This window comes from Nycticebus coucang, chromosome 2 (genome assembly GCF_027406575.1).
Source record: "Nycticebus coucang isolate mNycCou1 chromosome 2, mNycCou1.pri, whole genome shotgun sequence".
Taxonomy (NCBI): Eukaryota; Metazoa; Chordata; class Mammalia; order Primates; family Lorisidae; genus Nycticebus; species Nycticebus coucang.
The window spans coordinates 182,830,688-182,852,859 of record NC_069781.1 but is presented as its reverse complement, the minus strand read 5'-3'; the positions used below and the strand labels follow the sequence as shown (position 1 = coordinate 182,852,859).

Here is a 22,172-nt window from a genome sequence, read left to right as displayed (position 1 = left end):
CACACTGTTTATTCCATGTCCCTTCCTGAAGCCGGGTGGGAATACTTGGAAGGGCTGCGATGAGTGAGTGTTCCTGTTGGTGCTTTTAAAGCCTGGAATTGCAGGACTGTGTCTGCCCCAAGAGCACCTCTCTGGCATTTTCCAGGCTCTGCTCTTGGGTCGATTCTGCCGTCCTCAAAGTGTGGTCCCAGGCCAGTGGCATCAGTGTCTCCTGGGACTTGCTAGGAATGCAGGCTGTGTGTTAACAGGCCCTCAGCTGGGTTCACGTGTCCCAGGTCCCAGCATCTGCTAAGCTAGTACTAGGTTTTAAAACAGCATTTAATAAGAAGTAGCATTTTTCTTATTTACCTTCTCATTTTTTAAATCATTTGTGTAGTTTTGGTACTAAAAAACTGCAAAAGCTGTGTGCAGTGTCTCATGCCTAGCACTTTGGGAGGCTGAGATGGGGTGGGGGTAGGGAGGGAAGATCATTTGAGACCAGGAGTTACAGACCAGCCTGGGCAACAAAATGAGGCCCCATCTCTATAAAAAGTTTTTTGTCTGGATATAGTGGCTCATGCCTATAATCCCAGAACTCTGGAAGGGTGAGGCAAGAAGATGGCTGAAGGCCGGGAGTTCAAGACCAGCCTGAGCATGAGTGAGACCCTGTCTCTACTAAAAATAGAACAATTAACCAGGCGTGGTGGTGGGTGCCTGTAGTCGGAGCTACTTGGGAGGCTGAAGCAGGAGGATCCCTTGAGCCCAGGAGATTGAGGTTACTGTGGGCTGTGATTATATCACTGTGCTCTAGGCGGGGCTACAGAGTGAGACCTTATTTTAAAAATAAAACTAAACAAACCTACTAATGTTCAAAGCTTTGAGCCAGTGTCCTGGTTCCTAGGTTCCTGCCCCCCTGAAGCAGGTGGCAGGAGAGGAAAGTGGAATGTGGAAGCAGGGGAGGGGAAAGGAGAGGTCCTGCCTTCCTGGCAGAAGGGCCAGGACACCTGCCCGCTGGAGTTAGCAGGAGCATTAAACAGGACAAGGGCCCTGAGGACTTCGTGCCCCTGCCAGGAGTCAAGTGCTAAGTAAGTGGTAGCCAAAACCAAACAAACAGAAATAAAGTTGTTTTATTTTCCTGTGTAGTTGGTTAACCTTGTAGGTTGTCAGGGAAGCATTTATTGTTAACTGACAAATAATAGTTGTACATTTTATTTATGGGGCATACTGGATGTTTTGACGTGTGTTTACACTGTGGGTGATTAACTTGCGCTGTGCCTCCTACCCTGGCTGCGCCTGGCAGCCACTGCAGGGCTTCTCAGAAACTCTGCGGGGCTGTCCCCCAAGGCTGTGATGTCCAGCCAGGATTGAGAAACCCGCTGTGTGAAGGAAGTCAGACGGCGATATCCGCTTCTTAAGGTGAAGCGGATATCGGTGCATTTTTCTTTTAAGCCTTTCTTAGTTTAGGTTCACAGAAAAATTAAGTGGAAGTACTGGTGCTCCTCACACCTCCCCCCTCCCCAGGCAGGTGCGTCCCAGAGCAGCCCGTCCCTTATACTTGATGGACCAGCACAGACACACATTAGGGTTTGCCCTTGGGGTTGCACATTCTGTGGGTTTAGGCAGGTGTCATTACACGTCCTCAGACTAGTGTCACGGCCTTAGACGTCACCTGTGCTGGCTCTAGGCATCTCCGTCCCAAGCCTGGCAGCCCTCATCTTTTTATTGTCTCTATAGTTTTGCTTTTTCCAGAATGTCATATAATTGGAATTGTACAGTATACAGACTTTTTCAATTAGCTTTTTTTTTTTTTTTTTAGACGGAGTCTCACTTTGTCGCCCTCAGTAGAGTGCTGTGACATAGCTCACAGCAATCTCAAACTTTCAGGCTCAAATGATTCTCCTGCCTCAGCCTCCCGAGTAGCTGGGACTATAGGCGCCCACCACGTCTAGCTATTTTTTAGAGACAAGGTCTGGCTCTTGCTTCGGCTGCTCTCGAACCCGTGAGCTCCCAAGTACTGGAATTCCAGGTGTGAGCCACTGTGCTTGGCCCTTGTTTGTTTGTTAAGAGAAGTTGGAGTGCGGTGGCACGATCACAACTCCTGGCAGCCTCGAACTCCCAGGAAGCAATGTTCCCACCTTAGTCTCCTGAGTAGTGGGACTGTAGACATGCAGCACCATGGCTAATTTAATTTTCTTCCTTCCTTCCTTTCCTTCCTTTCCTTCCTTCCTTTCTTTCTTTCTTGTTCTATGTTTCCCAGGCTGGTCTGGAACTCCTGGCCTAGAGACATCCTCCCACCTCAGCCTCCCAAAGTGCTGAGATTACAGGTGTCAGCCACCATGCCTGGCCGTCTTTGTTTTGGAGATATAGTCTAGAGCATGGTGGCTGTTCACAGGCCCCCGGCACACTACAGCCTCAGACTTCTGGGCTCAACCAATCCTGTTGTGAACCTTAGCCTGGGAGGATCAGGGTTACAGGCATGAGCCACTGCTACCAATCCTGTTGTGAACCTTAGCCTGGGCCACTGCTACCAGCAAAGTCACCTCTTCTGAGGACATACATTTGCTTCTGTGATAGCGGTGATTTAGGAGCACTCATTTCTGCTGTGGTTTAACTTTACAGAGCGTGTGAGACACTGGCTTTGCAATCCCATGAAGGTCAGCACACTGGTGTCTTCTGACTTGGACTTGAGGGGTTGTGTTGGTGGCTGCCCAGGCTGAGCTAGCAGCATCCTGTCTGCAGGGGTCCTGTCTTCCACAGCACAGTGAAGAGGGGTGTGACGGGCTTTTCTAACAAACCTGCAACCCCCTGTGCTGCCCTTCCAGAGACGCCGCGTCTCAGCGGCACAGGGGGCTCTCGTGTAAGTTGCAGGAGCGTGAGGAAAAGTCTTTGAAAAATCTTTCTAGGGGCTTTGAGAATGGGTAGTCTTTGGTGGGGATTTATTGCTTGCAGTAAATTGAGAGTTGAAGGGAGGAGAGAGGGTCATGCTGAGTAGTTTTTTTTTTTTTGTTTGTTTGTTTTTTGAGATAGAGTCTCACTTTGTCACCCTCAGTAGAGTGCCGTGGCAGGACAGCTCATGGTGACCTCAAATTCTTGGGCTCAAGTGATTCTCTTGCCTCAGCCTCTCAAGTAGCTGGGACAACAGGCACCTGCCACAATACCCAGCTATTTTTTGGTTGTAGTTGTCATTGTTGTTTGGCAGGCCGGGGCTGGGTTCGAACACACCAGCTCCGGTGTATGTGGCTGGCACCCTAGCCATTGAGCTACAGGCACTGAGCCCTGAGTAGTGTTTTTTATTTATTTTTCCCAGTTTTCGATTATGAAATTTTGAGTACATACTGGTGTTGAAAGAATTATCCAATGAACACCTGTTCTCATCACCTGTGACGGGTACTTCTGTCACACAGCTGTCCATCTGCCCCTCTAGCCATCTCTGGACTTACTGTGTGTGTTTCTGAGGAAGTTGCAGCCTCCTCAGCTCTGTGCTGCTGAGCTCTGTCTGTTTATGGTTCGGACCCTGCTTGTTAAGGTTTAGTAAACACAAACCTAAGGAGGTGGGACCATAAAGTAATAAGACAGACTTTATTGTGTCTTTAAACAGACTCAGGATTGTTCTCAAAGGGGCTTCTCGTAGTTGGCAGAAACCTCCTGAATGACGGTCTTAGGGAAGTCCCTGGGAAGTCCCCTGAGACTAGTTGCTTGGGGTGATTTCCTCTGTCCTGCACCCCAGACCAAGAAGCCACTGCCCTGTTGCTGTGCCCAAGCCCCCCTCCCCCTGCCCCCTGTAGTCTGGTGTGACCACACCTCTCCCTGCTGAGAGAGGGAGTGGGCTGGCAGTGTCCTGATAGCAGTTTGCTGTTCATCTGCTCACTTGCTCCGTGGCATGAGAGTAGAAGAGGTAGAGGGAGTGATGTGGGCCAGCACAGTGACTGTGGCTGGTGGTCCCTGGGTGGCGGGGTCACAGCTGAACTGTAGGTCCCCCTTTCTCCACAGTGCCGTCAATGAGTATGCAGGTTCTGCTTTTGAAATAAGAGGAGGGAGGATGTCATTTTTTAAAGAAAGAGCTGATGCAGCTGAAATTTTTTTTTTTTTTTTTTTTGTAGAGACAGAGTCTCACTTTATGGCCCTCGGTAGAGTGCCATGGCCTCACACAGCTCACAGCAACCTCCAACTCCTGGGCTTAAGCGATTCTCTTGCCTCAGCCTTCTGAGCAGCTGGGACTACAGGCGCCCCCCACAACGCCCGGCTATTTTTTGGTTGCAGTTTGGCCGGGGCCGGGTTTGAACCCGCTACCCTCGGTATATGGGGCTGGCGCCTTACCGACTGAGCCACAGGCGCCGCCCTGCAGCTGAAATTTTAATCTGTGGTTCTGTGGCACTCGGATTCTGCTCCCACCTGCTGGACCAGGGGTCCTCAAACTGCAGCCCACAGGCCATGTGAGGCGGTGTGATTGTATTTGTTCCCATTTTGTTTTTTTAGTTCAAAATAAGATATGTGCAGTGTGCATAGGAATTTGTTCATAGTTTTTTTTTTTTTTTTTAAACTATAGTCAGGCCCTCCAACTGTCTGAGGGACAGTGAACTGGCCCCGTTTAGAAAGTTTGAGGACACCTATAGCTGGACAGTCTCTGGTTTCCTGGGTTGTGTAAACTGCCACTCGGTCCTCGTGGGGTTTTATTTTATTTCACTAATTGCTCATTATGTTCTTGTTTTGATTAGGATTGGTACTTTTTAATAGGATTGGTCTTTTTCATTTGTTAGTATTGGCTGTTGACACCTGTTCTTGTATATGAATTTTGGGATCAATTTGTCATAAAATCCTTTGGGCTTTAGTTGAAACCACATTACTTATATTCAGCCAGGGGGTTTCTGTCTTTAGCGCTGTCTTTCCACATACGGACCCTGCAAGTCTCGGTCTTTACTGAAGTCGTTTGGCTTAGTTCGCTCACTGCTGCTGAGACAGGGTGTTGTTTCCTTCCCGGTCACGGAGGCTGGGGGTGTGCACTCGTTACCTGCTCGCTGGGATTTCCCGGCAGCTCTCTAGCTTGCCAGGTGCACTGAGGCCGCCCTCCAGGTGCCCAGTGTGCTCCTGCCCACCTCTGTGCTTGCCTGTTGGCCTGGTGGGCGTCCCCGCTGAGCTCAAGCTCCCTTCTTGCAGGACCCAGGCTGGGCCCAGTGTAGATACTTGCCTCTCTCTCTTCCTGTAGTGCTGCACCGGTACAGACATATTCTGGGATTGTGGCAGCCGGACATTGGGCCTTATGGAGGACTGCTGAACGTGGTGGTAAGTGTGAGAGCCCGCCAGGCTCTGCGCATACAGATAGGAGTGACGTGGGCGAGGGTGATGGCTCAGCGTGGGTGAGCTTGAGAGCCTCTTCACCCAGGGCACCAGCCCCGATGCCTGCGTGATGTTAGAGGTGATTAAAAAGAACGTTTTGTCAGGTTGCTTTTCAAGAATTAGATTCTATTGGTGGGGACACGTGAATGACTTGACCTGTGACCTTAAACCAATTAAGTGTGATCCCCCCCCCCCAAAAAAAAGAATTAGATTTTATTTTCCAAATGAGCAAAGATTTCATTTTTGTTGTTGTTGTGTTGTCTTTGAGACAGAGTCTCACTCTGTTGCCCAGGCTAGAGTGCTGCAGTCTCAGCCTTGCTCACAGCAACCTCAGACTCCTGGGTTCAAGCAGTCCTCCAGCCTCGGCCTCCCCAAGTGCTAGGATTATAGGCGTGAGCCACGATGCCTGTCCCAAAGATGAGGTGTTTTGTTTGTTTGTTTTTTGGAGGGGGATTACTATGAGGGTATGTGTGATCAGGATAAGTTGTTTGCATCTCTAAGGTAAGGTAAAGTCTGAGCTGTGGCTGAGTCCTTCACCCAGGGAGGAGCCACACACCCGTGGCTTGTGCTCACGAGGAACTTGCTGAGCTCCTCCCCTCTTCTTCTGTTTAATTGTGTTTTTCTCTCGTGTGGGCCTGTAACTGTTAATCTACTGGTCTTGATTCGATAGTGAGTGAACAGATGCTTGATTTTTCATTCTCATGGTGCTGTACATAGGAGAACATTCTCCAAGTCCTTCCAGGTGGATGTGGGAGATGCAGAGTCTCTGTCTTCGCTGTGGCTGAGCAGTGCTCCCTGGTGTCCACATGCCACAGTCCACGAACCCATTCCTGGGTTGATGGGTACTTGGGTTGCTGCCGCATCTTTTTGATTGTGAGTGGAGCTGCTCTAAATATTAAGAGTGCAAATGTCCCTGTGGTAAAATGACTTTTTTTTTTTTATCTTGGGTAGAAACCTAATTTTAGCTCTTTGAGGACTCTCTATACTTCTCTCCATAAAGGCTGTACTAGTCTGCATTCCCCCTGACAGTGCGTGAGTGCCCCCTCTCTGCACCCCAGACATTCCCCCTGACAGTGCGTGAGTACCCCCTCTCTGCACCCCAGAGATTCCCCCTGACAGTGTGTGAGTATCCCCCTCTCTATATCCTAGAGATTCCCACTTACAGTGCGCGAGTATCCCCCTCTCTGCACCCCAGACATTCCCCCTGACAGTGCATGAGTGCCCCCCTCTCTCTGCTCCCCAGATTCCCACTGACAGTGTGTGAGTACCTCTCTCTGCACCCTGAGATCTGTTCTAAGTAGTGCCTTAGGATTCTACAGTGTTCTTGACCTTGGGTGGAGGAGGGTGGGGCTGTGAGGCCCTTGCTTCCTGACCACTGAGGCCTGTCCTCCTGCTGGTGCAGCCGGCAGGACTGGCTCCTGCAGCTTCTGGAGCCCTCTCTCTGGCTGGTTCCTTCCTTTCTGGGTCTTTGCCTCACACTTTCCAGCAGCCGCCTTGAGCACTGCTGTCTGCTTCCTGACTTTAGAGCACTGCTGGGCTCTGCTCTGGCCCTGCGCCCAGCACTGCGGTCTGGACTGTGCTGGAAGGCTCCATCCAGCCTGGTGTCCAAGGCAATGGCACGGTGGCTTCCAGTGTCCCTTCTTTCGGGTGGCAGTCCTGTGGTGCCTGTTTTGGGGCCGGGAACTAGGTCTGGTGCTCTGTCTCCTGTCTGTTGGGGAGCCCAGCCCTGTCGTTAGTGCCTGTGATGGCCAGAGGTGTGTTGTGTTCTTTTTTTGTTTGTTTGTTTTTTTTTTTCACTTTATTGCCCTCGATAGAGTGCTGTGGTGTCTCACAGCAACCTCCAAGCCCTGGGCTTAGGCGATTCTCTTGCCTCAACCTCCCGAGTAGCTGGGACTACAGGTACCCGCCACAACACCCAGCTATGTTTTTGTTGCAATTTGGCTGGGGCCAGGCTTGAACCTGCCACCCTCAGTATGTGGGGCCAGCCCTCTACCCACTGAGCCACAGGCACCACCTGAGGTATGCATTTTTATATTTTATTTATTATTTTATTATTTATTTATTTATTTTGAGACTGAGTTTCACTATGTCGCTCTCGGTTGAGTGCTGTGATGTCACAGCTCACAGCAACCTCAAACTCTTGAGCTTAAGTGATTCTCTTGGCCTCAACCTCCCAAGTAGCTGGGACTACAGGCGCCCTCCAGAACGCCCATCTAATTTTTTTGTTGTTGTTGCAGTTGTCATTGCTGTTTGGCTGGCCTGGGCCAGGTTCGAACTCGCAAGCCTGGGTGTATGTGGCCAGCACCCAACCCATTGACCTACAGGCACCCGCCCCATTTTTATATTTTAATAAATTCCATTTTTCTGGTCAAGTTTTTCCTTTCATCATCCATTTGCTTGGATACATTAGTCAGTTTCTTTTGAGTGTGTAACCTCCAGGTCAGGTTTTAGGCTCCCTTTTATCTCTTGATCTGTGATGTGGCTGGTTGGTGTGTCAGTTGCTGGTGTCCGCAGGGGACTGCCCCTGGCTTGCAGGTGGAGCGGGCCAGGGTGAGCTGCATTTCAGGAGTGGGGCCATCTCTCTCCCTGGGCATGGCCCTCTCCATGTCAGCCGGCTGCCCTGGCCACATCCTCCCTGGGCCCCGAGTCCACGTCTTCTATCCCAGCTGTCAGTCAGCCTCCCTGGGGAACTCAGCCTAGCAGCAGATGCTTCTGCTGTTTCTCCCTCTGTCGCCCTCACAGGTTAGGGCCCCAGCACTCGCCAGTGTGTCTGCCCAGCCTCTGGATGCAGTGGGGGCAGCTGTGCTCCTGTCCCTTCTTTTCATGATCTCAGGCCCTCATCTCTGGGCTGCCGTAGTTATTCCCTGATGTCTTTAAGTAGCATTGGAAACCTTTCATTTACTCAGCTTTGTGGCTGGTCCTCACAGGAGCGCTGGCATGGTGTTAGCTCCCGGGTGAACGGGAGGCTGCTGTCTCCTATGGTCTCACCTCGCAGCACCTCTCACTCACTGCCAGTGTATCTCAGGAAGCAGCTGCTGGGTTTCAGGCCCATTTCTTGGTGTTGCCACCCCACTGGCCCTGTGGTGCAGATGCTGGCTTGTCCTCTCTCTCTCTCTCTTTTTTTTTTTTTTTTGAGATGGGGTCTCATTTTGTCACCCAGGCTGACATGCAGTGGTACAGTCGTACCTCACTGCAGCCTCGAACTCCTGGTCTTCAGGGCCCTCCCTGCCGTGCCTTCTTTGAGCGCTAGGACCACATGCGTGAGCCACCGCACCTGGCCTGCTCTTGTTCTCTTGAAGGGCACAGGGGCGTGGGTGGTTGGACCTTGTGGCGCTCTGGGCAGGCATGTGGCCCTGACGTGTCACTGTGCTGTAGCTGGTGCCACAAGAAAAATGAAGCGAGTTGTCCTTTGAGAGAGCTGGCATTTAGATTTTGAGCCCCTTCCTTTGTGCACTCAGGGGACCCAGCCTCGCTGAGCCGTGTGGGCTGCTTAGCCACACAGGTGTGTCTGTCCTCGTGGGGCCTCAGGCCGGGCTCTGTGCAGGTTCTTCTGGGTCACTCCGTATTTTACTCACCTGACGGGGCTTTGGGTGGGACAGACATTGCTGCTGCCTCCTTGTGATTCGGTGGGATCCTGCTAAGAGCTTCACTTCTCACCTGAGTGTCAGGTCACCTGGGCGAGCCTTGCTCTTAGGTGTCTTCTCCCAGGGATCAGCCAGGCAGCTCACAGTGGGGTGGGCAGATTCCTTTCTCTTAGTTGGGAGGGTGATAATTGTTTTACTCACTGGCAGTGAGTAATAAAGAAAACCACCCCCCAAAAACCCAAAAAATCAGCCTGTGAAAAGCCAGGGATGATTAAGGAAAATGGAGCCCATGAAGGGCCGTAGCTTGCTCTTGTCTCAGACTCGTTGGCCACAGAAACAGTGACATTCTCTCCTCTGTCACTGAGCTGGTGGCAGTGGGTCCCGGTTGTTCCAGAGTACAGGTGACTCTGGTCAGGGGCCATCCTCCTCCCTGGGAGCTATGCTGGGCCAGTGTTGAGTTGCCCTCTGCCTTCACAGTCTCTCTGTCAACACCCTGACAGGTGTGGTGACAGGCCAGGGGACATGCTGCTGCAGGTGTCATCTCCCAGCTCCTGCTTGCAGTAGGTGCCTCCCTCCTGGGGCCTGTCCCTCCCCGAGCTTTCCTGTTGGAGCATTTTAAAGCCAATCCCAGGCCTGTGGCGTTTGGTCCCTTCCTGTTTGGTGGTCTGAGACATGGGGTATTTACGCACATGGCCACCATGTCACCATCACCAGTCTAGAGCCACACAGACCCCTGTCCCCTGGCACCCACCATGTCACCATCACCGTCTAGAGCTGCACTGACCCCTGTCCTGGCACCCACCATGTCACCATCACCATCTAGAGCTACACAGACCCCTGTCCCCTGGCACCCACCATGTCACCATCACCGTCTAGAGCTGCACCCACCCCTGTCCCCTGGCACCCACCATGTCACCATCACCATCTAGAGCTGCACTGACCCTGTCCTCTGGCACCCACCATGTCACCATCACCGTCTAGAGCTACACAGACCCCTGTTCCCTGGCACCCACCATGTCACCATCACCGTCTAGAGCTGCACTGACCCTGTCCTCTGGCACCCACCATGTCACCATCACCGTCTAGAGCTGCACTGACCCTGTCCCCTGGCACCCACCATGTCACCATCACTGTCTGGAGCTGCACTGACCCCTGTCAGCTGGCACTCACCATGTCACCATCACCGTCTAGAGCTGCACTGACCCTGTTCCCTGGCACTCACCATGTCACCATCACCGTCTAGAGCTGCACTGACCCTGTTCCCTGGCACTCACCATGTCACCATCACCATCTAGAGCTGCACTGACCCTGTCCCCTGGCACTCAACCATGTCACCATCACCGTCTAGAGCTGCACTGACCCTGTCCCCTGGCACTCACCATGTCACCATCACAGCCTAGAGCTACACAGACCCCTGTCCCCTGGCACCCACCATGTCACCATCACCATCTAGAGCTGCACTGACCCTGTCCCCTGGCACCCACCATGTCACCATCATGGACCCCTGTCCCCTGGACCCACCATGCCACCATCACCTGTCTAGGGCAGCACTGACTCCTGTCCCCTGGCACCTGTCTGTGTGAGTCTCCCAGGCTGTCTCACCGCTGCCTGTGGACCTCAGCTTGTGCAGACCAGGCTGAGGTGGCCTCACGTTGAATTTACTTTGTCTGAGCCTCTTTCCTGCTGAAAGAGACCCCTCTACTTACTCTGTCAGGTCAGTGGCCTCTGGGGTGTGTTCGCCTCCTAGTGTGACTCAGCCCCCTCCTCCTGGTTAGACTGGAAGTTAGCGCTGATGTGCTGGGGGGGCAGGGGTTCAGGCCTTGCTATTTGATTGACAAGCCTGACCAGCACCCGGGGGTAGGGGGGTTGCTGCCCACACACTGCGTGACAGCCTGGCACGGGGTGCTGCTATCCCTCTGCCCGCCTGAACCTCAACTCCCCCTGCAGGTGGATGGCCTGTTCATCATCGGCTGGATGTACCTGCCCCCCCACGACCCACACGTGGATGACCCCATGAGATTCAAGCCTCTCTTCAGAATCCACTTGCTGGAGCGGAAGTCTGCCACAGTGGAGTGCATGTATGGCCACAAAGGGCCCCACAACGGCCACATCCAGGTGCGTGAGAGCTGTGCTTCTGTGACCCTGTGCCATCCTGTGTGGTGCCAGCCGGCTGTGTTGCGGACCTGTGCCCATGACGGGTGGGGAGGGGAGGGAGGGTCTGCCAGGCGTTCTCTGGGCCGCCTTGGAGTGATGGAGCTTGTCAGACCCCCTGGGCCTCTGTCCCTTCTGTGTTCACTTAGAGCCGCTGCTCTTCACGCTCCGCTTCTTCTCTGTCTTCTCTTGTCTGTAAGAAGCTCAGCTTGGGATCGAGTGCTCTGCTCCCTGGCAGGGTCGGCTACCCCAGGGAGCACACGTGTCATCCCACACACTATGCGAGACACAGCCCCCTATGCTACCCTTGCGTCCCCCTGAGAAGACCAGATGCCTCTCTGGGACGTGTGGCTGCCCCCCACCCCCCGGCAGGAAGTTTGCACACAGGGTGCTCCTGGGCCCTGCTGGACGGCTCCTTTTTGGTCCCGTCTTGGTTGTCTGTGGACAGAGGTGGCGAGGCCTGATCGTGGCTAGGCTGTGGGCTGGGGTGTGGCTGTGACTAACCACTTGCCTTGTTCTTTTTTCTTCTATTGTGAACATTCAAGATTGTGAAGAAGGACGAGTTCTCCACCAAGTGCAACCAGACGGACCACCACAGGATGTCTGGTGGGAGGCAGGAGGTGAGCAGGGCCTGGGGGAGGCAGGACCTCGTGAAGACAGACATGCCTTCCCCGGTTCACCATGCCGCGCTGACCTGGCCTCCTCCTCTGTGGGCAAAGAGACACTCGGGTCCAAAGGGTTGAAAGGGTCAGTGTGCCTTCTGCAGCATGGCCGGTTCCCAAGGCCCAGCCTGATGTCGTCAGTACAGGAAAGGCCTCCAATGCGCAGTTCGGGGACAGCACCACGTGGGTGTGTGCATGTGGGAGTGTGCAGGTACTCGGGATGAGGCAGACGGGGGTTGGCACTTCTTGGCCCTTTGCCAGGAACGTTTGCTGCAGAGCTTTGTTGGGGCCGCTTCTCTGACGTGAGGTGCAGGGAGGTCAGGGCTTGGAGCAGGCCAGCAGAAGCGTCCAGCCCTGGCAGCGCAGTGGCTGAGCCTGTGTTGGGTTTCCTGGTGTCTGCATGAGTTATGTTCATACTCCCCTGGAGTTGAAGTTTTCTGAGAGTCCAACTCATCCTCCTGTTTCAGAATGTTTTTAAAAAGGATTTGCCTCTGTTAAATAGAGGGTGCTCATTGTAGCTTGTGTTTAGTTGTTGGGTACACCTTCCTAGCCAGTTTCTGATTTTCTGCTGGTTTCTTCATTAGCCAGGACTGCAGGGAGAGCTAAAATGAACAGATGCATGTGCCTCTTGGGGTCCTTTGAAGGGAAACAAGTTACCTGTTTTCCTGAATAGATGACATGTGGAGATGATGAAGAATGGAAATGCTTTTTCATTTGTAACACTGCCCTTTAAAATTTGATTTGCAATGTGGTCATATGTGAAGCTGGACAGTTTAGTTGCAAACTCATCTTGGAAAAGGTGCTCCATGCCTCATTGCCGAATTTTGGTACGGTCACCAGATTGCCAACGGGATAACTTTGAAGGTAGTGATAATGAGGTATGTGGCACTTTCTCTAGGATGGATTCTCCAACTGAACTGTCAGACCTCGCATGCAGTGTGTAAGTGATTGTTGCAGTTTACATTTAAGTGAAAAATGTCGACATATTTTCCAACAATAGAAACTCTTCGGCTGTTGAGACGTGAAAGAAAGGCATGTATTTCCTGATTTTGAAATGGAATAGTATTTTTTCTGATGGTAAGTGGAACAACACACACTCCTTGTGAAAACTAGAAAAACCCAACAGTTACGGTGAGAATAAATGCTTTGTCGTAATCTTGACATTGGTGGTTAATTTATGTTTCTCTCACGCAGAGTGAGGCTCAAAACACTCCTCGTGTTCACGAGCTCCTGTGGGTCCTTTATTGTGAACTGTGAATATTTTTCTTTCTGTGAGGTGTTGGTATGTTTGTAACTGAACTCTAGAATTAGCCTTTTCCTTTACTGGGAAAATGAACCCTTCCAGATAGGAGTTGAAGTTTTGTTTTTTGTTTTTTAACCTTATTTACTGTTTTGAATTCCATGGAACTTTCTAAGTTTTAATTTTTGTATCAGATGTATCATTTCCATTACAGTCTTGGTTTAGGGTTATTTTAGAAATCCCTTCCTGGCCAGGTGTGGTGGCTCATGCCCAGCACTTCGGGAGGCCTGGCCAAGAGGATTGCTTGAGGCCAGGAGCTCAAGACCAGCCTGGTAAGACCCCATCTCTACAAAAAATAACCTTAAAATAAAAAACTAGCCAGGTATTGTGATGGACACCTGCAGTCCCAGCTACTTGGAAGGCTGAGGCAGGAGGATCCTTGAGCCCAGGAGTCTGAGGTTTGCTGTGAGCTTGATGAGGGCACTTCTAGCCTGGGGACAGAGTGAGACTCTATTTAAAAAAAAAAAAAAATCTATTCCCCCAAACTCTGCTGTGTTTACAAATGAGCTCATGTTTTAGTTTCTCACTTTTTTTTTGGCTATTTGGATTAATTCTGGGGTGAAATGTGAGACTTAGCCTTATGCTTCCAAGAGGGTCCTTCTCAGCTGCCCTCACACTGGCTGTGAGTGATCCGCATTCTGTGAGAAATGCCGTCTTTGTTTGGGATCGTCCTGTTTATTTGGTTTGCGTTCAGACGTGATGTCCTGACCCGGATGTTCTGTCCACGTGCAGGCCCCACACAGTCCCGGCATTGCCAGCTCATCAGTCACTGGAGTCACACTGGGGGACGAGGACGCCTGCCTCCTCTTGTGTTTCAGAGTTCTCTGGGCTCATCTGATCTTCTCCCATACGAGTTCCAGAACTGTCAGCTTCCCAGAAGCATCCTCTCGTGTCTCCTATCTCAGTTGGAATCATGTCACACAAGCCGTGTCTGGGGAGCTGACATAGTGTGATTTGGGGGCTCCCATCTGAACCCCTGTGCCCCACCTGCTCAGACCTCGTATTTCCTTAAGGGAGACCCGCCCATCTGTCACAGAGCAGACTCTGGTCTGTTCTTCAGTCGCTGTCACTAGTGGGCTCTTGCCTCTGATTTTATCCCCCACCTGGAGATTTTTTTTTTTTGAGAGACAGAGTCTTACTTTGTCACCCTTGGTAGAGTGCCGTGGCATCACAGCAACCTTCAGCTCTTAGATGATTCTCTTGCCTCAGCCTCCCAAGTAGCTGGGACCACAGGCGCCCGCCACAACACCCAGCTATTTTTATTTATTTTTTTGTTATTGTTGCAGTTGGGCCTGGGCTGAGTTCAAATGTGCCACCCTCAGTATATGGGGCCGGTGCCCTACTCCCTGAGCCACAGGCGCCGCCCCCCACCTGGTGATTTTATATGTGGGAGTGGCTGGGTGCCGATTTTGTACCCACTCATCTCACTGAATTCTCTTTCACCAGGGTAGTAGCAATCTGCAAATAATGGTATTTACGTCTCCCTTTCCAGTTTTTAGCTTCCCTTGTGAACTGTGCGCGTGTGCGCTGGCACCTGCAGAGTCCCGTTCACAGTGGTGGTACGCTTGCCCTGCCCCTCTCCTTGGTGTGTGGGTGTTGGCTGCCAGGCGTCAGAATGGCTTGGAGGCCAGACACACACTTTATCATGTCAGGGACAGCTTTATCCTCTTATGTTATTAAGAAGACTTTGTGTTAGGTTTTGAGAATAGATTCTAAATTCACCGAATTTTTAAAAATCATCTGTGGAAACCATGAGATGATTTTTTTTTTGTCCCCCGGATCTAGTGATGTGATGACTTATATTAATTGATTTCTAACATGGGGCCACTGTGAAGTCTTGGGGAGAAGTCTCATTTATGTGTGGTATGTTAACGCTGTGCTGCTGGATGTGTTTGCTGTTATTTTGGGTCTTTGCATGAATGAATGTGGTCTAGTATTTTTTGTGCTGTCTTTGACTTTAGTAGCAGTATTTTGCTAGCTTAGTCTGAGAACTGGGAAGCTTTTTGTCTTGGTCTGTTTTGTGTTGCTACACCAAAATGCTACAGACCAGGCAATTTATAAAGAATGTAAATTGATTTCCTCACAGTTCTGGTGACTGGGAAATCTAAGATTGAGGGTCAGCATCTGGCAAGGGCCTTCTTGCTGTGTGATCCCATGGCAGAAGGTGGGAGGGCAGGAGCAGGTGATAGAGAGAGACACACACACAGAGGGGGCCCGCCTCGTCCTTTTATAATGAACCCACACATGATAAGGGCATGAATCGGTGAGTGCAGAGCCCTCGTGACCTAGACTCTTCTTAAAGGCCTTCACTCCCAGCACCATTGCACTGGGGCTCAGGTCTTTAACACATGAACTTTGAACAATAGCACCGGAGTAGGGTGAAATTAAGCAGGCAGCATCCCCTGGTAAAGCCTTGGCCTGGTGTGTTTTGAGGGTGAAGCAGGCAGTATCCCCACCAGCATTCCTGCTTCTCTTCTAAGGTCAGTGGCGCCTCCGTCCCTGCTCCTTGAAGGAGGTGTGGCTTGTGGTTACATCTGATAGTGTCACCTCTGGACAGAGCCTTGGGTTGCCTGTGTGATCTAGTAGCACTGTCTGGCTGGACCAGAAGTTGCAAGGAAGAACCTTGTGTTCTGAAGCTCTGAGGTGTGGTGTCTCCCTGCCCTAGCCTGTCCCGCCAGTGCCTTTTGGGCAGCTGTGTCCTGTCCGTCTTGTCAGGGTGGCCTGCATCCCTTTGGCAAGGGGCATGACCGGCAGGGACTCTGGTGCCTGTCCAGCCTCTCTTGCTGCAGCCTCCCTGGTGCAGACGCTGCCAGGCCTTTGCTTTGCGGTGCTGGGCCAGGCTGAGCTTTGGGGATGTGGCATTTGCAGAAGCTCCTGTCCCTGAATACACGGCGTAACTCTGAAAGCACTTTGTACAAAGGCAGATACGCACGGCTCTGCCTCCCGGAGGTGGCCTTGCCCTTCCTTCTCACCCTGGGAAGGCTGGGTCTGGCACCCTGTGCATACACTCTCGGCTCCCCTTTCTCTTGATGGCCTGGCGCCATCAGAGGTGCATCCTGACGCATGTGGACGTGATGGTCGGGTGGTTTCATGACCTGTGTGTTCTCTTGAAGGAATTCCGGACGTGGCTGCGAGAGGAATGGGGGCGCACACTGGAGGACATCTTCCACGAGCACATGCAGGAGCTGATCCTGATGAAGTTCATCTACACCAGCCAGTACGAGTAAGTGCCACCCTGCCCGTCCTGCCTGCCCTGCGCTGCCTCCCGTCCTGGGTCTCCAGGGCCACCCATGTCAAGAGCAGTGCCAGCTTTGGGAGGTCTGGCTCGCTGCCATCCACTGCTGAGCCCTGTGCAGCGCCCCCTGCCTGGGGACGTGCGCTCTTTTCCCTGGAAGCAGATGGTGCACCTGTGCACTGTGCAGCAGGTTGGTGGGGGAGGGGACCCTGAGGCCTGGCCAAGCCACCCCGGCCCACCCTCTGTCCCCTATAGCAGCTCAGCCTGGGGGACCCCCCTCTCCCTATGGCCTCCCATGCTGATGCTACCCCTCCCCCCTTAGCAACTGCCTGACCTACCGCCGCATCTACCTGCCGCCCCCCGGACCTGACGACCTCATCAAGCCTGGCCTCTTCAAGGGTACCTACGGCAGCCACGGTCTGGAGATTGTCATGCTCAGCTTCCACGGCTGGCGTGCCAGGGGCACCAAGATCACAGTGAGTGCCACCTTGTGGGGCTCAGCTGTATGGGAAGCTGAGTTAATTGGGGGGCTGCCAAGTGCCTGGGCAACACTAACATGTGGCCGCCGGGGAACCCTGCCCTGGGTCCAGCAGCACTGAGTCCAGAATGAAGCCCCCTCCTGTGTCTGAACGGGGCTGCTATGAACAGGCGCTCACTGCCCACCACGGGGCCACCGCTCACCCTACCCTGCCCTGTTGTCCTTGTCGTTCTTTTTTTTTTTTTTAATTTGAGACGGAGTCTCACTTTGTCGCCCTCATTAGAGTACCATGGCGTCACTGTTCACAGCAACCTCAAACACTTGGGCTCACACAATTCTCTTTTCTTAGCCTCCCGAGTAGCTGGGACTACAGGCACCTGCCACAACGCCCAGCGATTTTTAAAAACCAGATTTTGCTCTGGCTCCGGCTGGTCTTGAATCTGTGAGCTTAAGCAATCCACCCACCTTGGCCTCTCAGAGTGCTGGGGTTAAGGGTCCTTGCCGTTCTGGTGGGGACTTTCCAGCAGGTGCCACTAACGTGTCCTGCAGGAGCAGAGCTGCCTCCCTGGCCCTCCTGGGACCAGGGCCCCATGTGGTGCAGGGGGTGCCCCCCACCCTGTCAGGCCACCTGCTCCAGGCGCTGCTTCCAGGGCCTTCTGAAATGCAGCTGCTCTGCAGGGGTTGCTGCGGAGGTGAGAGGCAGAGTCTGGGACGGACACTGCGCAGAGGCTGCTGTTCTGGTCCCAGGCCCTGCTGACTGCTGCCTGCCCCCATAGGGGGACCCTAACATCCCCGCTGGGCAGCAGACGGTGGAGATCGACCTGAGGCACCGGATCCAGCTGCCTGAAGCCGAGAGTCTGCGGGACTTCAATGAGCTCTCACGCATCGTCCTGGAGGTCCGCGAGCGGTTGCGCCAGGAACAGCAGGAGGATGGGCGAGAGGCAGGCGGGAGCCGGGGCCAGCAGGGCTCCAGGGAGTTCCAGCCACCCAGCAGGGGGCTGGGTGGGGTACCTGCCGAGGACAGTGGGAAGTCTGCGGACGTGGCAGCTGCCGCTGAGCAACCTGTCCAGTCTGGGCCAGGGCAGCCATTTGTGCTGCCGGCCGGTGTGAGCTCCAGGAATGAGGACTATCCCCGCACCTGCAGGATGTGGTGAGGATTCGGTGGGGGGGGTGGGGGGGGCCACAAGTGGCATGGGTGGTGGGGACTTTGAGATTGGGATGGGTCCACTGATCACTTGGTCCAGGTCCCTGGCCTGAGCCAATGGCTTCACAGCTGGGTCTTGGCATGGAGACTCCTGTCCTTTCCCCTCCTGAGGAGTCACATCCTGGGGACTTCAAAGCTGCGGGGTGCTGGGTGCCTTCCAAGGCCACACACATACCAGTGGTGCCACTGGCCACTGTAGTCAGCCACGTGACAAACGAGAGACTGGCCCATAGCCCCGACCACAGAGAGCAGGGAGTGGAGTCATGTCCTGCCCCTAGGGAGCCCCGGGTAACATCTGCACAGGTGGTACGGGCTCCGAGCAAACATAGCCTCCTCTCTGCCTCCCCTGGAGTTGCGCTGCCCACTCCACCATGCGGGGCCAGCACCTGATGGCCAGCAAGGTGGACGCTGGCCCACGCGGCGTATGGAAGGGGCTGGTGTCGCTAGAACTCTGCTTCCCTCTCAGGTCTAGTCTTGGCCACTGCCTTAGGCCCTGGGAGGCTACCCTGGCTGTACCCTGGTAGGAGATGGAGGTACCTCCATGTTCCATTTCCCTGTCCTTTTAGACTTTGAATTTAAATGAAAAATTCTGGTCCTCAGTCACACTGGCCACGTTTCAGGTGCTGTGGACAAGGCAGCTCTAGAACATTCTGCCGAGCCCATCACAGGAAGTTCTGTGAACAGTTGCCCTGGGGCCGTTCTGAGGGGCCTGTCTGCTGACGTCACACGTTCTGAGGGGTCTGTCTGTCTGCTGACGTCACACGTTCTGAGGGGTCTGTCTGTCTACTGATGTCACACGTTCTGAGGGGACCGCCTGTCTACTGATGTCACATTGCTTCTGCCTTTGTCAAGTGCATGCTGTTTTCCTCTGAGCTCTGGATGACTGACGGGCTGGTTGGCATTTCCCGCTGACCTTGATGTCAGAGAGAGATGAGTGCTGCTGGCCCAGCTTCCTGGGGTCAGGGGTCCTGCTGTGGCTTTCTTCATGTTACACAGTTATGATGCCAGTGACTGGCGTTGGGGCTTACAAGTGGCATTCCAGTGTAACTTCAACTGCTGTAAATTTTTGAGTAGCCATAAAAGAAAAAGTTTTGTTACCCTAAAACTCTCACGTGTCCCGATTCTTCACAGCCAGCTCAGGGCCAGTGTGAAGCTCATGGTACATGCCAGGGCTGGCCAGCTGCTGCAGCTCTGGTCCAGCTCCTGCAGGACAGTGTCCACCCTGTGTTGAATGTCAGGGCCTCCCATAGCCCAGGACAGACCAGCCGTGTCCCTTCCATGTTCATGTGTCTGCAGGGCCTTGCCGTGGCACCTGTTCAGGAGAGCCCAGTTCCGTGGCCTGTTGACTGAGTGCAGTGGCCGTTGCTTCACCTGCCTCTGGGCCCTGGTATTTGTTCTCCTACCAAGAAGCCCTCTGAGGCACAGCTGCTGCTCAGTAGGGCTGCCCGCACTCGCTGGAGCCTGGTGGAGCCTCAGGCTGTGGGTGGCGGGGATCTGGGTGCCAGCCCTTGACTTCTTATTTCTCTCTCCCTTTTGAGGGAGACAAAGTCTTGCTCTCCCGCCCAAGCTAGAGTGCCAAGGCCTCTCAGCCTTGCTCACAGCAACTTCAGACTCCTGGCCTAAGTGAGTCTCCTGCCTCAGCCTTCCGAGTAGCTGGGACTACAGGCACCTGCCACTACACCAGGCTAGTTTTCCTATTTTTAGTAGAGACTAAATCTCACTCTTGCTCAGGCTGGTCTTGAACTCCTGAGCTGAAGCAGTGCTCCTGTCTTGGCCTCCAAGAGTGCTGGGGTTACAGGTGTGAGCTATCACGCCCGGCTTTTTTTTTTTTAAGTTTTTTTGGCCAGTGCTGGGTTTGAACCCACCATCTCTGGCATATGGGGCCAGCACCCTACTCCTTTGAGCCACAAGTGCCACCTTTTTTTTTTTTTTTTTTTGAGAGACATCTCACTCTGTTGCCCAGGCTAGAGTGTTGACGCTTTAGCCTCAGTCTCGTTCACAGCATCCTTAGACTCCTGGGCTCAGGCCATCCTCCCACCTTGGCCTTCCAGAGTGTTGGGTTTATAGGCATGAGCCACTGTGCTTGGCATTAGTCATCTCTTAGAAGTGTTTAGTTGTTTGTAAGAAAGAAAAACAATTGTCTTCCATGCTCATGTTGGTCTCAAGCTGTAAGAAGTGTGTGGGCCTGACCTCTGCCCTGGTGCAGGATGGGCTGCGTGTCACTGGGTCTGAATTGTTCGTGTGGTGACAGGACACCTGGAGTTCAGGGTTTTGCCATGTTGGGCCTGCTTCATGAACATGTGTGCTTTGGGACAGAATTCTTTGGTTGACCTGAGGATGCCTCTTGGTTTCGTCTGGTGAGTTGGTTGAGTGTGGTCAGCGAGTGGGCTGAGCACCTGACAGCGTCTCAGTCCCCTGCCTAGAGCATCGGCACTCATCTCCCTGGTGGCCCAGAGCCCTGGCCCTCTGCATCCAGAGGGCTTTGCTTGCCACCGGGAGCTCTGCCTGTGGCGTCCCAGCTGCCCCTACAGTAGGTTCTCTCCGGGTGCCGCAGCCCACTGGCTCCTCGCTGGGGGCGTGAGTAGGAGGAGTGGCTCTCGCGGCCTGAAGGGTGCTGGGAACACCCAGGCCGCACTTCTGCTTTCTTGGCCTCTCCTCATACTCTCCCTCTTGTCTCTCTGCAGCTTCTATGGCACCGGCCTCATCGCTGGCCACGGCTTCACCAGTCCCGAGCGCACCCCCGGGGTCTTCATCCTCTTTGATGAGGACCGCTTCGGCTTCCTCTGGCTGGAGCTAAAATCCTTCAGCCTGTACAGTCGGGTCCAGGTGACCTTCCGGAACGCGGACGCACCCTCCCCCCAGGCCTTTGATGAGATGCTCAAGAACCTTCAGGCCCTCACCTCCTGACCCACCCTGTGCGGCTTTGGGCTCTGACCTGTGAATGAAGCAGCATGCACTTCCCGAGTCCCGCTTCTCAGCAGGACGCACGCCTTCTCCCGGGGCCCACCCCAGCCACCCGGACACTTTACACAGAGCGCGTGACAGAGACATTTTTGTCAGAACCGCGATGGGAAAGCTGAGCATGTCTTACTAAAACAAACAAACAGAAAAAAAACAAAGATGAGCCAGAATAACAGGGATCCAGAGGGACAGCTGCAGGCACTGACGGCTGAGGTGTCCTCAGCTCTCCAGCGGTTTCCAGGGAAAAACATGATCTTCCTTCAAAGAGCCCTTTTCCTGACAATGGCTAAAGTGAGTTGTGTGGGCACGTGTTGCCCCGCCCTGTCCCCTTTGGATGGAGCCAGCAGAAGTGACCCTTCTGGTCAGGACAAGGGTGGTCAGGACAAGGGTGAATGGTTCAGCCTGGGGAGGTGGCCTGGGACAGTGCTGAGCAGGGGATCCCAGAAGATGGTGGAGGAGCAGGCTGGGGTTGGGCCCCAAGATTGAACTCCACTTCTCTGCTGACCCGCTTCCATCTGGGCAAAAGCATTTCACCCTAACCCCAGTTTCCCTGTCAGTGAGATGGAGTTGGCGACATGGGTCACTAGCGTCTGTCACTGCACAGGCAGACCTGTGTGCCTGCCCCATCAGGCTCTCTGCTTAAAACCAAGCAGGGAGTGGCCACTTGACGGCCCCTAGTGGCCTGTTCCATATAGGACATTTGCCTTGTCCTTTCTTTCTTCCTGACACAGGCTGCAGTGTCAGGACACAAGTCTGCTGGGGCGCGGGTCTGCAGGGTCCCTGCATCTGTGTTATCTGAGTGCATCACAGGTGCAATTCTTGGAAGCGTTAATGTGCCAGAAATGGCCACACCAGATGTGGAAGCCCCTTTGCAGGCGAGAGGGCAGCTTTCTTGAAGAGCCGTGCCTGCATGGGGGACACACATTGGAAGCTGGGCCTGTTGGGACCCTCCAGCTCAGATACCCTGGGTGCTCCTGCTGCTGACACCTGCCCCTTGTAACACCTGCATTTGGGGACCCTGCCAGGGATTTTAGTGATGCCAGTGTCAGCTGAAGAGCAGTGACCAGGGGGTGTGGAGCTGGCTGCAACCCCATGTGGACTCCTGGGCGTGCTTCCCTCTGCCGCTCCTCCTGGGCTGGGTGCCCTGGACTCGAGGGATCCCCCAGAAGTGACAGTCTCGTGGTGCCTTTGTACAGAAACCGGCCTAAGGATGTCCCATGAAGTGTTTTCCTGATTAATCTCTCCCTGACTGGCCTTTTAAAATAAAAGTTCCCATTGCCCTAG

General features: G+C 53.5%; 1 protein-coding gene across 3 annotated transcripts in view; it reads left to right on the top strand.

Moving 5' to 3' along the window:
* The window catches only part of FBXO31 (F-box protein 31), a 48,363-nt gene extending 26,191 nt beyond the window's left edge, over positions 1-22,172 (top strand). For 2 of the 3 annotated variants that reach the window (XM_053554355.1, XM_053554364.1), the window contains 7 exons: positions 5,183-5,259; positions 10,845-11,012; positions 11,594-11,668; positions 16,124-16,233; positions 16,568-16,721; positions 17,500-17,873; positions 20,612-22,172. In XM_053554355.1, the coding sequence (XP_053410330.1) occupies positions 5,183-5,259; positions 10,845-11,012; positions 11,594-11,668; positions 16,124-16,233; positions 16,568-16,721; positions 17,500-17,873; positions 20,612-20,834 (1,181 nt within the window). In that variant the 3' untranslated portion in view covers positions 20,835-22,172. The remainder of the gene's footprint in view (positions 1-5,182; positions 5,260-10,844; positions 11,013-11,593; positions 11,669-16,123; positions 16,234-16,567; positions 16,722-17,499; positions 17,874-20,611) is intronic. The other variant, XM_053554375.1, reaches the window with a different exon arrangement.